We start from the raw sequence: 17,120 nt of genomic DNA, 5'->3' as shown, positions 1-17,120 counted from the left end.
AAATAAATAAAATTTTAAGATCTTAATCATTTAATACCATCATTCCTAACTCTCCTAAGCAGAATGACTGTACAGCAGGGTACATCAGCTATGGATGAGCTCAAAGTGCAATACAATACCAGAAGGCAACAGTTCTGGGCTCTTGGAGTCCTTTTTTTTCCCAGCTCATCACGCAGCCTTCAAAGCCACTGCATTTCTACTGCTGACATTCACAGATCTTTAACTAGTAAATCTAAATACAGGTCCAAAAAGAGTGATAATCTGATTTTTTTTCTAGTTTACCTGGTCACTTGCACAAACCAGTTTACCATAGATAGACAATGCCTTTACTTTTGACACTTTTTCTTACAATTTGAGAACACTAGGAATTACTAACCAGCACTTCTTAGTAAGACAACATCCAAAAGTGCCAGCAAGCAAGATGGACTTGAATTGTTCAAACAACCAGAATTAAAAATATTTAACTTTAGCACAGTTTTAAAAAGGCTTCTGATAGCGGAGAAAGTTAACAGCACTCACAGAACCCACAAACCAAGCTGCTGGCATATCACACAGTGAAAGTTAAATTTCAGCACTTCTAGTTCTTATTTCCAAAACCTTTTTTGGCTGAAAACAAGGGTAGTATATAACCCTTATTACTAAGCAAAAGAGTCTCAAAAAATAAATACAAAATGGTGAAAAAATATAAAAAGAAGCATGCTTCAAAAAGAGGGGCAGAGAGCTGGAAACAAACTTTGGCAGCAAATTGCGCATCACAAGGTGCAATACTCCCTTCTGCACCAACATCCGACACAACAGAAAGGAGATAAACATACACCAGTGTTTATTTACACGTATTAATGAGTCTGTTTTCACATTCCAGGCTGGGTGAGATGCAGATGGAGGCACCAGCCTCAAGAGCACCAGCCATGCTTGTTCTGCCACTATCAAGGCTGTATCTGGGCTGCCAGGCAGTGAACTTCCTAGCCCAGGTGCCTCCAGGCAGGCAGGGCATGCAGAACCATGGCAGCAGCCCCACCAGCCAGGAATGGCTTCCTACCCTATCCCACTGTTTCCTATGTTGCTAAAGCACAAGTAAGAGAAAAGGCAGGGAGAAGAAACCTGAGAGAAATGTCTTTGCCTTCCACCGGGCGCTTGCTGATCTGCATAACTTGTTATTACTGCTCTGGGTGTGTAGTCCTTGGCAGGAAGCTCACTGCCATCTCCTGCCATGTCTTCTAATCTGAGCTGCAATTTACCCCGGAGCAGTTGTTTTATCTGAACTGTAAATCCTGCAAGGATGGCAGGCAGAGTGCAGGCAGGACAGGACCAGGAGGAAGGAGCACTTGCTGTTACATAGATCCTTTCAGAGCTGCTCTCATAAACCTTTCAAAGGGGCAGGAGAAGGAAGCTGCACAAGGCTAACTCCCAGCGTGGCAGAAGCACATGGTTTCTGCTCAGACAGCATCTCAGTCAGATGAACAAATCCAGAGAGTGGTGCAAGACAAGGCAGGCAGTGTCTCTTGGCTGGTTTGTCAATTAGAAATAGTGTGCCCTTGGAAAAACACGAGCTGCTCTTCAGGAGCAGCAAACATCCCGGGCAAAAGGCAAACTTTGAAAAGCTAATCAGAACTTGATCTATCAGCATCAGCAAGATGACAAGAGGCAGAAGGAGAAATGTCACAGCAGCTCTGTGTGGCTTGGCACTCCAAACAATCCCATGGCGCTCCCCTTGGTCCTTCCCTAGCACTGATTAGGTGAAGGTATTGAAGCCTCTTCTGCTGGTCACATTCTGCAGAGCTCTTATCATTCCTCCTGCTCTGCTCTGGACTTGCTCCAGTTTATCTATTCTAGCTGGGGTTTCATCTGCACTAAGGAGGTGGCTGGATGTGTGGGTCCTCATAAGCACCAGATAATTTTCTGCAGCATATTCCCAATTTTCTCAGAGTATTACACTCCTCTATGGGAAAGTTCATAATCTCCAAGTAGCTTCTAGCAATTTTACCCTGTTGATGCCAGGTTAAGACACAAATATCCCAGAGACCCGAGATGCAAACAGTTTGCAGAAACCTGGTTGCTAGTAGAAACAAATTATCTAAGTGCAAACTTGTGAGGGAATGTGGAAATTTCAAGAACCATCTGACAAAAATAACCCCTCTTTAAACAGTGTAGCAGAGAAAACAAAGCAAATTAAACCAAGGGCATTAAAAGGGAATTTCTACTTTTTCTTTTCAACAGACACCAGCTAAACTTCTTTTTTCACCATGAATGCCATCAATATCATGGCTTTTTAGAGAGAAAACACAAATAGAAATTTGCTTATGAAAATAATCTTCTACTAAAATATTTTACATTTTCTCTTCTTGTATAGCATCTCAGAACTGTGATATTTTGCATACTATGAAAAGAATATTCAAAGCTATCTGCACTGAGGCCTAAGCAGCAGATAATGCAGAATTTTGTTTGTCAGCAGAAAGAGAGCAACCACATCCCCAAACCCCCTGTTCTCAGGGCAGACATGGGAACCTCGGGAAGGACCTCAGCTGCAGGAGACAGGAAATTGCCTTATTGTCTGAAATCTGGGGTTTAGCAGCCAAGTGTTTAATCACTTCTTGGTAGCAAAAGTTATGTATTTCCTCACTTATCAGTACACAAACATTACCAGAGCGAAGCTGGAAGCGTAGCTAATAACAAACCCCTAACGACCACCTTTGGCACCAACCCCATGACAGCCACATGGGTCTCTTGGAAGGCAGGAGAAAGACCTGACCCAGCAAAGCATCCTGCCCTGGAGCTCCCCTTGCCCCCCACACCAGCCTTCCTGGTGGATGGACACAGCCCAGCCACTTCAAAGAACCAAACCCCAAAGCCCTACAGAGCCAGGGCCATGGGAATACACCCCGTGGTAACCTTTTGTTTCATTCAGACCTCATTAAGCCACTTGTGGTGACAATAGTGCTGGTTTGTGTGAAAGTAACTGTGTGTCACTCCCTGTGGGAATCTTCATAAAATATCTAGGAAATCAGGTCAGGGTGGGACAGTTTCCTTCTCTCGATTACTTGCAAAGCCATTAAATGAGGGACAGAGAAACGACACAGTTCTGCTAAAATACAGATGTAAAGCTACTGTTACCTTCCAAGCCAAAAAAAATTTAAATTCCACATGGCTAAAATGTCTTATCTAGCCTGTCTGATTGCTCTGCTTTGGCCAGGCTTCATTGCTTTTCATAACTGATAAAGCTGAAAAAACTGTGTGTTTGTGGAAGTGTCTCCAGGATAATGAAAATAAAGTGATTTCATTACCAAATCACATGCCAAACATTTGCTTTTGCTGATGTAATTTGGCCCAATCCCAGTTTAAAACACATCACAAAGAGTCAAATACTTTGTTTTGCTTTCAAAAAACTGTCTGCTGTGTGTCCTGTCATCACCCCAGCTTCTCCCTATCCCCTCTCTAAAAATCCCTGGAGAAATGAATGTGAATGCAGTGTTCAACAACTGTGGTTTCACTGCATGTTCATAGGTGATTTACTGCTTCTCCACTCATCTCAAGCAAACCTTCCCTGCCACTCATCCTCATTCGTCCTCATGTTTTCTAGAGCTTTGAAATAGAAGTTGCTTATTAAAATCCTTGAAAATAATTCTGCAATGGAAATCTGGAGCAAGGCTTTAGAATCCCTGTCCTAAAAGGCAAAAGCAAAGAAGCACCAATATCAAGATCAGCAGCTTGTGTTTCAAGTATACCAAACACACTTAGGCGCCACTTAAAATGTCAGTAGAACACGTGGCCTTCAATATTCCCAAAAACCTCGACAGCTTCTGGATTCTACTATCCAAGCACTGTTTGTTTGTTTTTTTAAAAGAAAATACACACACATACAAAGCAGCTGAATGCCTCTTTGTAAAAAGCCACAACCTTTCATTCACTCAGCTTCCTAACTTGGCAATCATCTTCTGGCTGACTAGTTCAAGTTTTGTGGACTTCACAGGAATGCTTTTTTATTAAAATAAGCAAGCTAGCAACACTATCTAGTATATCTGCAACAAGTTTGGTGTGTTCATTATAAACCCTGATTATCAGGTCTGGAAATCTCCCTATCCCAATAATTATTTTGAAGTAAATAGTAAATCTGGCAAAAGGGATGGATATTTACTCTTTATAAGATTAAAGAGGTTACAATTTTCATTATAATATGGATATTTTTTCTGTTGGACCATAACTGGCTTTGCCTTCTTTCATCTTACAATTCAATTACTCAATTAAAAACCAAATGTTTGTCTTGAGGGATGGAATCAGTCAGGTCAGTTGAACACTCAAACTCACTGGCTTCTGTACCAGTATGTAGAGCACTGCAGAAACCTGACTGAAAATCCCCTCTGCTGAACCTCTGAAGGATCAACAAATGCCAGCACATGGGGAGGAAATTTGGCCACATTACCTGCAGGTTCATACACGCTGGATGATTTGCTTCATTAAGAGACAAGTATTTGTTTAGCAGGACAGAGGAAGACATGTGGAACCCCAACCCACCTGATTTACCACGAGGGGCAAGGCTGCAGAATGGGATGTTTGTGAACAACTGAGGACTGGAAGGAAGGCCCTTTGTACCCAACAAGAAGCAGAGAGACCTGGCACCCTGTGCTCATCCTGCCGATCACCCTACGGCTACGGAACAGGGCAGCACCCAGACACACCAGGAGCTCCTTTCCCTTTCTCAGCTCTCTAGGAAGGACAGCACCAGTAAAGTAGGTTTGGTAACTCCCAAGGTACTAATTTGGCAGTCTTTAGAAATGGAGACAATGTGAAAAGGAGTGGAAGGGGTTTGCAGATAAAGGCCATCCCCCATTTTATTGCTCATAGGTACACCAGTGTGGTTCGAACAGGGAGACATGGCTCAGGTTCAGTCAGAAAACCTCCAACCCCAGCTGTGACCCAGGGCTCCTCCTCTGCTGACTCACACCCTGGCCCAGCTCCCCTGAAACCACAGGCTCTCTGTACTGCTGTGCTGGATAAAGCACCACCATGGAGCCCTCTCTGCAGCAGGGACACAGATGCCACCGGGTCCTGGTCACACTGACAGCACATGACAGTACCAAAAAGAGCCACTTCATCCTTATGTAAGTCCTGGAAACATGGTCAAAAACAATTTTAGAGTCATTCTCTTGCAGTAAGTCTCCCAACAGTAGTTTTTGGAAGGAAACCTCATCTATTGTAAAACAATATTTGAAAGGCTGAGTTCAGGAATGAGTAAAAGAGAGGCATCTAAGGGCCACGTTTAGTGGTGAACACAGTGGTGCTGGACTAACCAGCTGGACTCAATCTTAGAGGCCTTTTCCAACCTAAATGATTCTATTATTGAATTCAAGATCATTGAATTTGCTTTTTAGTGTTTTATACAATTCCATATACACGTATACCTACAAATGCACATATGTATGGTTTTAAATGCACAGCTTTCAAACTTCTTAGCTGATTTTATTTCCTTGCTTTATGCTAATATTGTTCAGCCTCAAAACAGCAGCTCAGACCGTACAAGTCTCCCACCCAGGAACTGTGCCCAAGGTAGGGTCCAAAATACAGACAATGCTCAGAAGACCAAAGCTGCACCCAGGAATTTGTCCCTCCTCCACTGGAGTTTTGTCCCAAAACTCAAACATCCAGAGAGAAATGCCAGAGTCTACCTGTCAGGACTCAGGACATGCCTCTGGCTGTCCTGAGCAGCCAAGACCCCTGCCAGGGGGCTCAGAGACCCTGGCACAGAGCCCAAGATGCCTGTGGGTTTGATAATGACCCGTGAAGCAAGTTACCAACCTTAGATCAAGATCTGAAAGCCATAACAAATTAAGTAGAATGATAGTGAATTTATCACAAGGTGAAAAAGTAGATTTTGGGGTTTTTAGAATGGGGGTTCAGGGGGCAAGGTGGAGGAATCTGGGCATGCCCAGCCTTTCTCCTTCTTCTTCTTGGCTTCCATCCTCCATCTTCTGCTGTGATGTTGGCACTTTCAGATTGGTTTAGAGTAGAAGTTCACTGTCTAACATAGGTGATAGGTATTGGGAAGTAACTGTAAACATTGTATATGTAGTTTTTAGTATAAAGACATAACACCGCCCCGGGGGAGGCAGAGTGCCTTGGGCTGTCTTGCTGAGCTGACCTCGGCAGGACAGGAGAAAGAATTTTATAGATAAGAAACAATAAACAACCTTGATACTGAGAAATGAAGAGCTCTGACTCCTTCTTCAAGCGCCAGGCTGGGAAAAGAGACTTTCTAACCCATCTCAGGGTCACTGTGACCAGCGAGAGATCCCAACGCTTGGCATTCCCTGGCTGGGCTCCAAGAGGGCACCCAGGTGGACAGTTGGCAAGCAGCCACGTCACCAGCCATCAGCCACTGAAACCCAGCCGGTGTTTGATCTGCAGGACTTTCCCTCTGGAGATCATGTCCATGGAATTCTCCAGTGTTCGTCATTCAGAAGAAAACTTCAGGCTCATGGAGACGGCTGCATGACCTCAGGAAGATCAACAAAGTCATCAAGGACATGGGACCACTTCAACAGGGACTTCCTTTGCTCTCAATGATTCCCAGAGATTGGCCACTTGTGATCATTGATCTCAAGGACTGTTTCCTCAGCATCCCACTCCATCCAGATGATGCTCCTCAACTTGCATTCTCCATCCCACGCGTCAACAGGGAGGAGCCTCTGCAAAGGGACCAACACAACAGCAGCTGCAAGCTCGTGACCGTGTGACTGCAGAGGTGCGAAAAGCAGGACTGGAAATCAGTGTTTCAAAAATTCAGGAGATTGCACCGTGGAAATACCTAGGGTGGAAGATCTTGGAGCAAACAATAAAACCACAGGCATTTTGGGCTCTGTGCCAGGGTCTCTGAGACCCCTGGCAGGGGTCTTGGCTGCTCAGGACAGCCAGAGTGATGTCCTGGGTCCTGACATCTACCAAGGCAGCTGATAATTACACAGTAGCACTTCAAGTAAAGTTTTCTTAGTTCACAAGTATAAGCATGTATTTTGCAAAAACAGCATGCACCTTTGAAGGGGAAGGCAACACCACATTTGCATGCTTCAGAGAACCTACACTCCCTCTCAGAGTAAGCCTGGGATGTTTCCATGTGCAGAAATTTCTGCTCCCCTGAAGCATGGGAGAGCCTGAATTTCAGGTGCACAGCATGAGCCAGGTGCTACCCCCTGATACATATTCATACCTATCTCAAACATCAGTGGGAGCCTCATTTATATGTGCGTGCACATATTCCTATCATTTACACAGGTAAACTGAAAGTAAATGTAAATCAAGTGCAAGTAATGAATCTGCTCCATACAGAGAGGCAACATTCACAGATGTCTTGAAAAGGCTAATGAATATACTAACACTAGCTGGATATATTCTTGTTCATTATTGCATGATGTTTTGCATGTTCAAAAATTCAGACTGATAGTCAAACTGCTAACATAGGAAACAACATGCATTAAACCTTTAATGTTCTTTGATTGTCCAGCTTCATCCCCCAAAGAAACAAATAATCACGTCAGAGTCCAGCCATGCTCCCCTGCATTAATTAGTAGAAGATGAAAACCAGAGAAAAATTTTGTCAGCATAAAAATATTGTGCTTTTTCTGCACATATTTGCAAAAAATCACAGTGTGATATCTACAGTTTTGTCTGGTTAGTACAAACTTTTGTTTCTCTCTAATGCTGGTGAACTAGGCAGGTGCCAGCTCCAGAAACAAATTTTGAACAGGACTCATTCCCAACTTCGAAGTTCAAGACTGAAGGAAGTTTATGTTTTGTTAAGATTTAACACTCATACAGGCAGACTCCTATAGTTTCAGAAAGTTGATGTCTGCCCCAGTTCTGTTCATGTCTTTCTACAGCACTCTGGCTTTATTTTGGGGCAGGTTGTTTTGCTTTTTTTCCTACAAAGAATTCAGGGAAAATAATGCTCCCAATAAGAAAACTCTGAAATAGCAGTGGGTTTGAACTTCTTGAAAATTGCTCAACCAGCTTTATTCATCCAGCTTAAAACTGTACCATCGTAGAAACTTTGAAAGCCATATTTGGCAATGTTCTTCAAGAACAGTTAAGACACAGGATTATTGTTATTTAGCTGGAGTGGAACGTTCTGTATGTATAAAACTTGTGTATATTGCAATGAGTAACTCAAAGTGTGGCTGAAGAGTTTACAAGCACAAAAATCAACAAGTACAGCATTCAGCTCTTAAACACCATGCAAAAAAACCCCAAAACCCAGCAGTTTTGGGATGAGGCAGCAGATTTTCATTTTGTTTAAAAAAAACCAAAACCAAAAAAAACCCAAACAAACAAACAAACAAACAAAAAACACAAAAAAATCCAAAAAAACCCCCAAAACCAACCAACCAAACAAAAAAAACCCCAAAAACAACAACAACAAGAAAAAAACAAACACCAACAAACCTCCTATGAGTCATTTAGAACCCAAATGTATCTTCTCTGTCTCCTCCAAAGATTGGGAAGATTGCAAAGCCATATCTAAGAACCATGAGCTGCAGGCTCATCTCCAGCATTCAAGGCCACAACCTCTTTTAAAGCCTTGAAGTCATGTATTTTTTTTTAAAGTGATGCCTACTAGCAACCTTGGCTCTGTTTACAGAGCTGCAACTACAAAAATCCACTTAGCTCATTGCTCAAGTTGTGATCCTACTTGTTAAAGCAGGGTTTTTACTTTGGGCAGATGTGCCTCAAGCAGTCCCAGCCTTGAGCAGCCCATGGAGGTGAGCACTGGGCATGGCTGCCAGCACGCAGCTGTGAGCTCCTGTTCCACCACTGCAAACAGCACAGAGTAAGACCCAAAGCTAAAATCACCAGCTGCACTGGAGGTAAGGGTGCTGTGCATGCTGCAGCCTAACCTCTCTGCACTGGCTGGGCTGTCAGCATTTCTGAGAAACCCTTATCTGTGAGTGGGGCTGTCGGAGCCCACCACCACAGTCAGGGTCCATGCTCCTCTCCCAGCACAGCAGCCTCCCCTCCTGCAGGGCCAGGCACAGATAGGCTCTGCAGCAGCCTGTGATTCACACCCCAGGAATGTTTGGTAGATATCCCCACCGAGCCCGCTGACTGTGGCTGCTGCTCTCATTGCCAGCAATTTGAAGATTCATGTTTCTCTCGTTAAATCAGCAATGACACGCCGAAGTGCAGGTCTGGGCACGGGCCAGGCTCATGGTGAACATCTCCAAGTATTTCACAGAATATCTGTACCCACACCCTTGACATGCAGACATTCTACAGCCATTTGCACATTGGTCGTATGTACATCATAGAAATGTCCATTAATTTCTGCAAATACTTACACCATGCCACTAAAAATAAACCCTTCATCTCAAGGGGCAGTAATACCTTACTTTCAACACTGTGGAAGGTGTTGATTAGCTTCCTCCTTGGCAACCTTGTAAAGCATTACACAGCCTATATATTTTATGCACCAACCCATTTCCACAAAATCTTCTCACAAAATAAATATTAATCACTTTGCTTAGGAAGTTTGCAGAACAAAGCCTTGGCTTTGTAAGGTCACCACTTAAGAGAAGACTTAGCTTTTACATTTCAGATGGGTCTTAAAACTGCTTTTTTGTGTTGCAAACACTTCCCCAAACTTACCAACACAGAAATTTGGACCTGGGGCTGTATGTGTATGGTGAGGTGCATGTGGAATATTTCCTAAAATTTGTTAATCATCAGACACTTTCTCATTCCTTCCCTTTCCTGTCTGTTTTCATCACAAAGATGCTTCATGACGTATGTTCAAGGACTTTTCCAAAGAACAAAAAGGGAGGAAGGAAGCACAGGTCAAAAAGGGAAATAAAGGGAAAAAGGAGAGGAGAAAACCAGAGCCTGCCAGGAACACAGTCTAAATAGCTGTGATGACACTCCTTTACTATATAAAACTATATTAAGGACCCTTATGACCTTAAAAAACATTAATAATCATTGAGAGCTTATGAAAAGTGAGTAAAACCAGAGGACTCTCTATGTACTGAAGATAACTTGGTGTTCTTCTCACGCTTTTGAGACGTTTCAGTCAATGATGCAAACCAGAAGGAAGAGACTTTCAACACTACCTATCTACTGAGTCAATGAAAGAACACTTCAGTGATAGTTTTAATTAAAAAACCCTTCACATTTTGGTGTCTAGTTATACCCCAGTATGCCCCTCTCTGTTCTACCTCTATATAGTCAAGTAGTTTCTTAAAAGTTACCCTTCTTGGGGCAACATTTAGCCATCACTTGGCAGTAAATGAATGAATTGCTCTTGGGACAAAGCTAGTAGAAATATTCTGTGACAGCGAGATGAAACAACTGGCAGGAGTATTTTGTACAGTTTTGTTAGCAAGATTTACGTCAGCAAGATTTAGAGTGCTCATCGGTGCACTCTACCAAAACATGTAGTGCATGATCTGTGAAAAGATAATTTCCTGTCCTCTCCACAACCAAGCAGACCATCTCCCTCAGTAACCACCACAGAGCAATTACTCATATTCTGCTTGTGAAAAAAACACTACCAGGGAAGGCCTTCAATCCACAAATAGAGCAAGACTGTCTTCTGCTGTTGTACAGCAACTGGAGCCAATGCCAGATGACAGAGACAGATCCCCAGACCTCCAAGCAGCACCTTCAGAGAGCAGCTTAGGAACTGCTGCTGAAACACACTTGGCCAGCCCTGGTCTCTCACAGCATGCACCAAGCTGAGGAGCCTGAATATGTTAGTTTGTACCTTGCAAACCCATGTTTAATAAAGCAAGTAGTTCTTGAGAGTCTGTAATGAATGCAGCCTATTTCTTCAGAAGTTTGCATCTTACACCTATTTGGTGATGAGGTATAAAAATGACAAAGTCTGAGACAGACTGTAAAACGGGATGATTTAAGGCTCACTCATATATTGTGAGTTTCCACAGAACTTTCAGAAGAAAAACACTTTAAAATTTGTCCAAAACAGTCGATAACCAGTTTCAGCATATTAAAGGAAGGGTTACTGAACAGACACACTGTATGTGATGGTAGAAACCTTGCTACTGCAGAAAAACGAGTTTAAAAATTCCCAAGTTATGAAATCCAAAACTGAATTCTACTTACCTTAGTGTTCATACAAGACTTCCCACGTTTATACTCTTTGTGACTTGCTCTCTTATCAAGCTTGTTCCACAAAGCTTTGGCCTTCCATGTGGTCACTCTTGATTTCAGTTTGGTGTAAAAGTTTCTGTTGTCCAAAGGATCTAAGTCAAGTTGGCGAGTGAGAATATTGAAGGCCTGAATGGTGCCTTTGCATGTTGATGCTTGTACAAAGTTTTCAAATATCTGGCCAGCTTGATTGTATTTTTCATCATCATTTTCCTCCATGTTCTGAGAGCAGAGAATGATTAAGCTGGAGCTCTCGTGCTGGGGTACAGGTGATCAACAATTGCAAGTACTTCCATGCATGTTATTCCTAGAAAAGACAAACACAGGTCATATCCAAGCAAGTTCCGCATGATAAAATTAAATCCACAAACTGCACGTACAATATGAACATAAAATCCCAGCATACAGTGACTAGCCTGTTGGGAAGGATGAAAGTTTGACAAGAAAGTCTCACAGGTATGTATGCTTAGCAGAAAGATTTTTAAATGTAGAGTCTGATGAAAGAATAGAGATGAAAGCAAGTTTTGATATAGAAGAAAAGAATTGCTGAGCCACTCTTACTGGCTAACCAAGGAGGCAAAGGGTGTGTTAGTTAGAAGGGGTTTTTACAGCTTAGAGCAAAGGATAAACCCACCTCAAACAAGAAGATGTTGTTACCAAGCAGAAAGATAGCACAGGCACACAAGGCAGCAAATGCTGCAGTAGAAAAAGGGCCTCAGAATTTCCCACTGCAAGAAAACTGAAAAGCATCTTCTAGCTTAAACTGTAATGTACTAACTTTTAGTGATTGGAGAACAGTAACATGAATATGGTAATTATAGTAGTTATGATAGACTATAGATAAAAGTTAAGGTATAGATTGGTTCTACTGTATTAAGATGCTCAGCAAAGAAAAGTATAGAATGCATTGTAACCTAAACTAAGGGTGCAGCTGGAGCTGACAGCTGTAGGCACAGCTCTGTCCCCCATGACCCTGGACTGCTGTAACAATGGATACAATAAACTGCATTTTGGAGAGCCCCTGGAGTCCCACATCCGTCATTCAGGCTCTTACACTAGACAAGCAGGCACAAAAAGTTAGTAGTGATACTGTAGTGTCACAAACAAACATAAAACATTCATGCTGTCATGACTTATACTCACAAAGACTGTTATAAAAACCCTGCTAACTCAAGCCTACTGCTACAAGAAGAACCAGCTTCACTGAAAGCTTGATGATTTAAATTTTTTTTTTGTTCAGTCCTAGATAACTGATGTACAAACCCCAGAAGTCCAGATTTTTTTCCCCAAGCAGAATTTATATAAAAGCAAGTGATATTTTGGTCTTAAGAATTCATGGAAACCTGCAGCCAAAAGTCAACATGGTTTGATGGATTTTTTTTTTTTTTGCTGTTGCACAAGTTAGGGCCAAGGGTGCAGCTTACCCAGAGCAATTTAGAATTGGCACAATCATTTGCCACAAGCGAATGTACATAACAGGCTAAGCAGAAACATCATCACGAGTTACACCAGAACTAAAGGAACCAGAAAACAAGTCATCACAGAGAGCCCCCCTTTTCTAAAACTCTTGCCAAAATGAGAAAGGGTTTGGTGCTCTAGCGCATAGAAAGGAATTTTATCTCCACGTCTCCACATGTTCCGTGCTGAAGTTATGTGTTTGGAGTCTCACCTTGTCATGTGCTGATGATATAAAGTAATGATGTTTGGCCTGTTAAGCCCCACTGGCTTTTCCTAGTAACATGATTACTGTCAGACTGTGCCTGATATTCCAGATAAATACCCTTACATTCTGCAAGAGCAATGCTATTCTAAATTAACACAAGTTTCAAAGAACTAAAATACTTTCATTGCGGCACTCCCTTATCCTTCTTTAACCTTGTTCTTCATCAATGGGGAGCATCTTAGAGTCAGCCAAGGTCCACAGAAAGTATCCAAGTGGCTTTCACATTTTCCAAGAATATTGTTACAGGTTATGTATAAACTTGTCCTCAGAAGAAGGTTTACCTGGACTCAAGTTCAGAAATTTAAGTCATGTATTCTTTTTCTTACTATTAAAGAATTATCTGCCAGTCCAAGAAACCAAAAACTAAATCAACTCTTGCCTAACTTCCCACATAATTAGTTATTTTACTTGGAACGTCATCTGTTGGCTGATAGTTTCAGAATAAATTGTTAGAAAGGCCTTTGAAGTCATGCTTCTCAGTCTAACACTGTTCACAAACTATTCATTCTCTGCTTGCATTTCCTTCAAAGAAGAAAAAAGAAAACATAACCAGCGTATTTAAGCAAAGAAGAGCCCCACCATGTCTGTCTTACCATCCTCTAATACAGAAAAATATTATGCAACTTATTAAAGAGATCCCACAGGGAGATATAAGGAAGCATTTGGAATACTCACATTCCCTGTCTGTGCTCAAAATAAATAACCTTTGTATGCACATCATCAGTCTGTTGTGGGTTTGTGGGTAAAATGAATTGACAATGTTGAGAGTTTGTACATTTTCTAAGACCAAATGTCATGATTAAATGTTTGGTGCCAAGAACAATCAGGAAATTTTTGTTTTCCCCTCTGAATACTTCATTTATAGTGCGTTTCATGCCCTCTTCTACAGAGCTTTGTGAGGTAAAAGCACAAACGCTTTACATGCCCCGCCTTTCAGAAGATCTAATTTTTCAAGCAGCTGAGTGCCATGAACTCCCATTGCATTCCTGGGGCACTTTCCCGGGTTGAAGCACTCAATGATTAATGATCAAAGCCCCAAGAGCTGTGTGTCAGCAGGAGGGAGCCTGCCTTTGCCAGCCCAGGGCAGGTGTGTTACCATCATATTTTTTGAAAAATCCTCTTTGTTAGGATTTCTTCTCCTGGGAAGCTGAGAAGCCTCGGAGAAAAATGAAAACAATACTTATCTGATTTGCTACTCATGTGTTTTGCTGCTTTAGAATGTGGCTGGAGATTGCTTATCCAACATGCAAATTGTTTTTAGTTAATGACCAATCATGGTCCAGCTGTGTCAGGACTCTGGCGAGAGTCGTTTTATCACTAGTATCTTGTTAAGTCTTCTGTAAGTATCCCTTCACTATTCTTTAGTATAGTTTAGTATTCTTCAACATAATATAATACCACAAAATAATAAATTAGCCTTCTAAGAACATGGAGTCAGATTCATCATTTCCTTCCTGCCACGGAGGACCATAAAAATACCACACAGGTACGAGGGAGGCCTGGCCTTCCCCTCAATGGGGCTGCCTTTGGGAATGCAGAGCACACAAAGGGTTTAGGTCGGTCCAAAAAGGACCAACAGATCCAAAAGTTCCACAGGAAAGGCAGGGATCAACCATGAAACACAGCACAAGGTGTGTTTCATGAGGCTTGAACGGCTCGGTGTGCACACGCCTCAGGATTTGAGGCCCACTTAAAAAAATAATTAAAATCAAGGCTGAACACTTACTTTACCCAACATCTATACTTGCCTGAGATATTTCTCTAATAGAGAAGTATTCATTTTCCTTTTCTCTCAAAATAATTCCAAGTGGCTTCTCAGGGAGCGGCACACCCCACTGAGGCCACATTGCTGAGGGAGCGAGCGGCAGCCACACATGCTCTCCTCTGCTGTGCCATTCACATTCTCTGAAAAACCCCTTCACCCAGGATCTTTGCCTGGGAAGCTGAGAAGCCTCAGAGAAAAAGGAAAACAAATTCTTATCTCATTTGCTTGTCCTCTGTTGTGCCCACATGTGGAATGTGTTTGGATATCGCTTCCCCACAGGTGATTGTTTCATTGGATTCTGCTGTGAGTTGTTTTGACTCTTTGGCCAATCAGTGCCAAGCTGTGTCCGGGCTCTGGAAAGAGTCACGAGTTTTCATTATTATCTTTTTAGCTTTCTGTAAGTATTCTTTCTGTATTCTTTAGTATAGTTTAGTATAATATTTTTTAATATAATATAGTATCATAAAATAATAAATTAGCCTTCTGAGAACATGGAGTCAGATTCATCATTCCTTCCTGCCACGGGGCACACTCCAAATACAATACTCTGTCACCAGAAACTCACGTTCTGCTGCCTCCCTCACACCTACCAGAGGCTTTGCTGACACCACAGCTATGAAACAGTGCTTCCTCTCCACTGCTTTATTAGCTCACCCCAAGATGGTTGCGTCCGTAAAACACAAATATCTTTGAAAGGTAACTCTTGGCATAACTGGTTAGAGCATGTGATCACCAGCTCTTAACTCAGTGCCTTTTTCTGCTCCCAGAGACTGGAGTTTTATGGCCTCAGCTGTTGCCATCCAGCAGAGAAGTGGGGGAAGAGCAGTGCTAAGAGAGGAGAGCAGTATCTGAACCAAGCAAAGAAGAAAAGCAAGCATGAGGTAGTGCTGATAACAGCAGGGACAAGGCAGGACCCACTGCAGGCAAAGGGAAGGGACAAAATCATTTTTAGCATGGAGTGGAAGTAGGTGCTGCACACACACAAGCCTGGCCTAGCCTTCTTCTGCCTTTCCACTGAGGAGGACAGGCAGGACTATCTCCAGCCATAAAACCTCCCTTCTCCAACACCACTGAGACTATTTTTTCTGGGCACAAAATCTTCTCCTCAGGAACTTCCACCACACTCCCTTCTTGCCCATACTGAAAAACTGAGGAGTGGCATCTCAGTAGACATTTGCTCACTAGTGAAGCATTTCTCCTTGCTGTGTCAGAGGTCATATTCTCCAAAAACGTAACATTTTGTGGTCAAAAAAGCAGGATGAGACAGGAGACTCTGGTTACTAAGGTTTCTGGATTGCTGGAAACACCACTTAATTTCTCCTTTTTTTTTTTATTTTGGCATGAACACTGTGTTGACAGATGACAGAGCTGAAGATGGTGCTCTAAGTATATGCAGCTGATGGAAAAGTATGCATTTCTTTCTGAGGAGTCACTGGTATTTCACTGCAGTATTGCATATAACTCACTAGAAGCAATGCAATAAGGATAAGGAGTTCAACAGGGTCATTCTTGCCTATAATTATAAATTTCCTGTTCTGTAGCTGTCTCAAAGACTTAAGAGGCAATGCATTAACTGCTTACCTGTAGCAGAAAAATTAACAGTGTTTGGCAAAGTACTTGAGTTCTTAGAGTATTATAATTTATCCTTTTACTTCCTTCATCATATAGATCACTCTAGGGATGAAATATAGAGCCAAAAATCTCATCAAGGTGAGTATTGATGCTGAAACTGCAAACCATGCTTTTTAAAGTAACTTTTAAACTTCCTCTAGTAGCACAATCCAAAAATAAAATGCATTTTATTTTAAACTTCACTGAAGTGATGCAGAGCCCAATAAAAATTTGGGTCAGTGAAAGGAAAAGAATGAGAGAGCAGGAAATAGGCTGCACAAACAGTTCTTTTAAGTCAGAACTGAAGCATCTGTGGGTTAGACACAAGAATTGCCATTTTAGGTCCCCTGCATGATGCATTAAGCATACACAAGAACTTGGCCTTGCACACAGCTTCCCATGGCATTGCAGGAATCTCTGGAGGACACAAAGTACACTGGGAAGAAGAAGGGTTCCATTCCAATGGCCCCTCCACCGTCAGAAGTTATTCCTGCCTCCTTTGTGCCTCCAGCCAGGGCCAACAGGAATGTCAGATAAGGAAAGCTGAGAAGTGCTGCTCATGCCTGGTGGCTGCCCAAGAAGAAAGTGAAGATCTTGTTACAACTAAAAGGAAAGCAGGGCAAAAGAGGCAGGGAGAAAGCAGAAGTTACAGCAATGGCACATGCACACATGTATCCATAGGAAAACTAATGGCTCCAGTCCTGGCTGATATTTCCTGTCAGCAAAACAAGCTCTGCTACTGCAGACGATCTTGAGAATACTGAAAAAAGCAGCTCCACTGTCAGGGCAATTCCACTAAGCATCTCTAGTAAGATGGATGTATGGAGCTGGTTTACATCTGCACATGGAGTCTCTCGGCAGCAAGCTGAGCAA

The 17,120-nt window shown here is 42.3% G+C and overlaps 1 protein-coding gene across 7 annotated transcripts in view; it reads right to left on the bottom strand.

Annotated features, from left to right (window-relative positions):
* Positions 1–11,455, bottom strand: part of MICAL2 (microtubule associated monooxygenase, calponin and LIM domain containing 2) — a 55,381-nt gene extending 43,926 nt beyond the window's left edge. For all 7 annotated transcript variants that reach the window (XM_031061188.1, XM_031061185.1, XM_031061189.1 and 4 more), the window contains exon 1: positions 11,104–11,455. In XM_031061188.1, coding sequence (XP_030917048.1) covers positions 11,104–11,367 — 264 coding nt within the window. In that variant the 5' untranslated portion in view covers positions 11,368–11,455. The remainder of the gene's footprint in view (positions 1–11,103) is intronic.
* Positions 11,456–17,120: the final 5,665 nt, after the last annotated feature.

The sequence above is a fragment of the Geospiza fortis genome, unplaced genomic scaffold (genome assembly GCF_000277835.1).
Source record: "Geospiza fortis unplaced genomic scaffold, GeoFor_1.0 scaffold590, whole genome shotgun sequence".
Taxonomy (NCBI): Eukaryota; Metazoa; Chordata; class Aves; order Passeriformes; family Thraupidae; genus Geospiza; species Geospiza fortis.
This window is presented reverse-complemented; position numbering and strand designations above follow the sequence as displayed.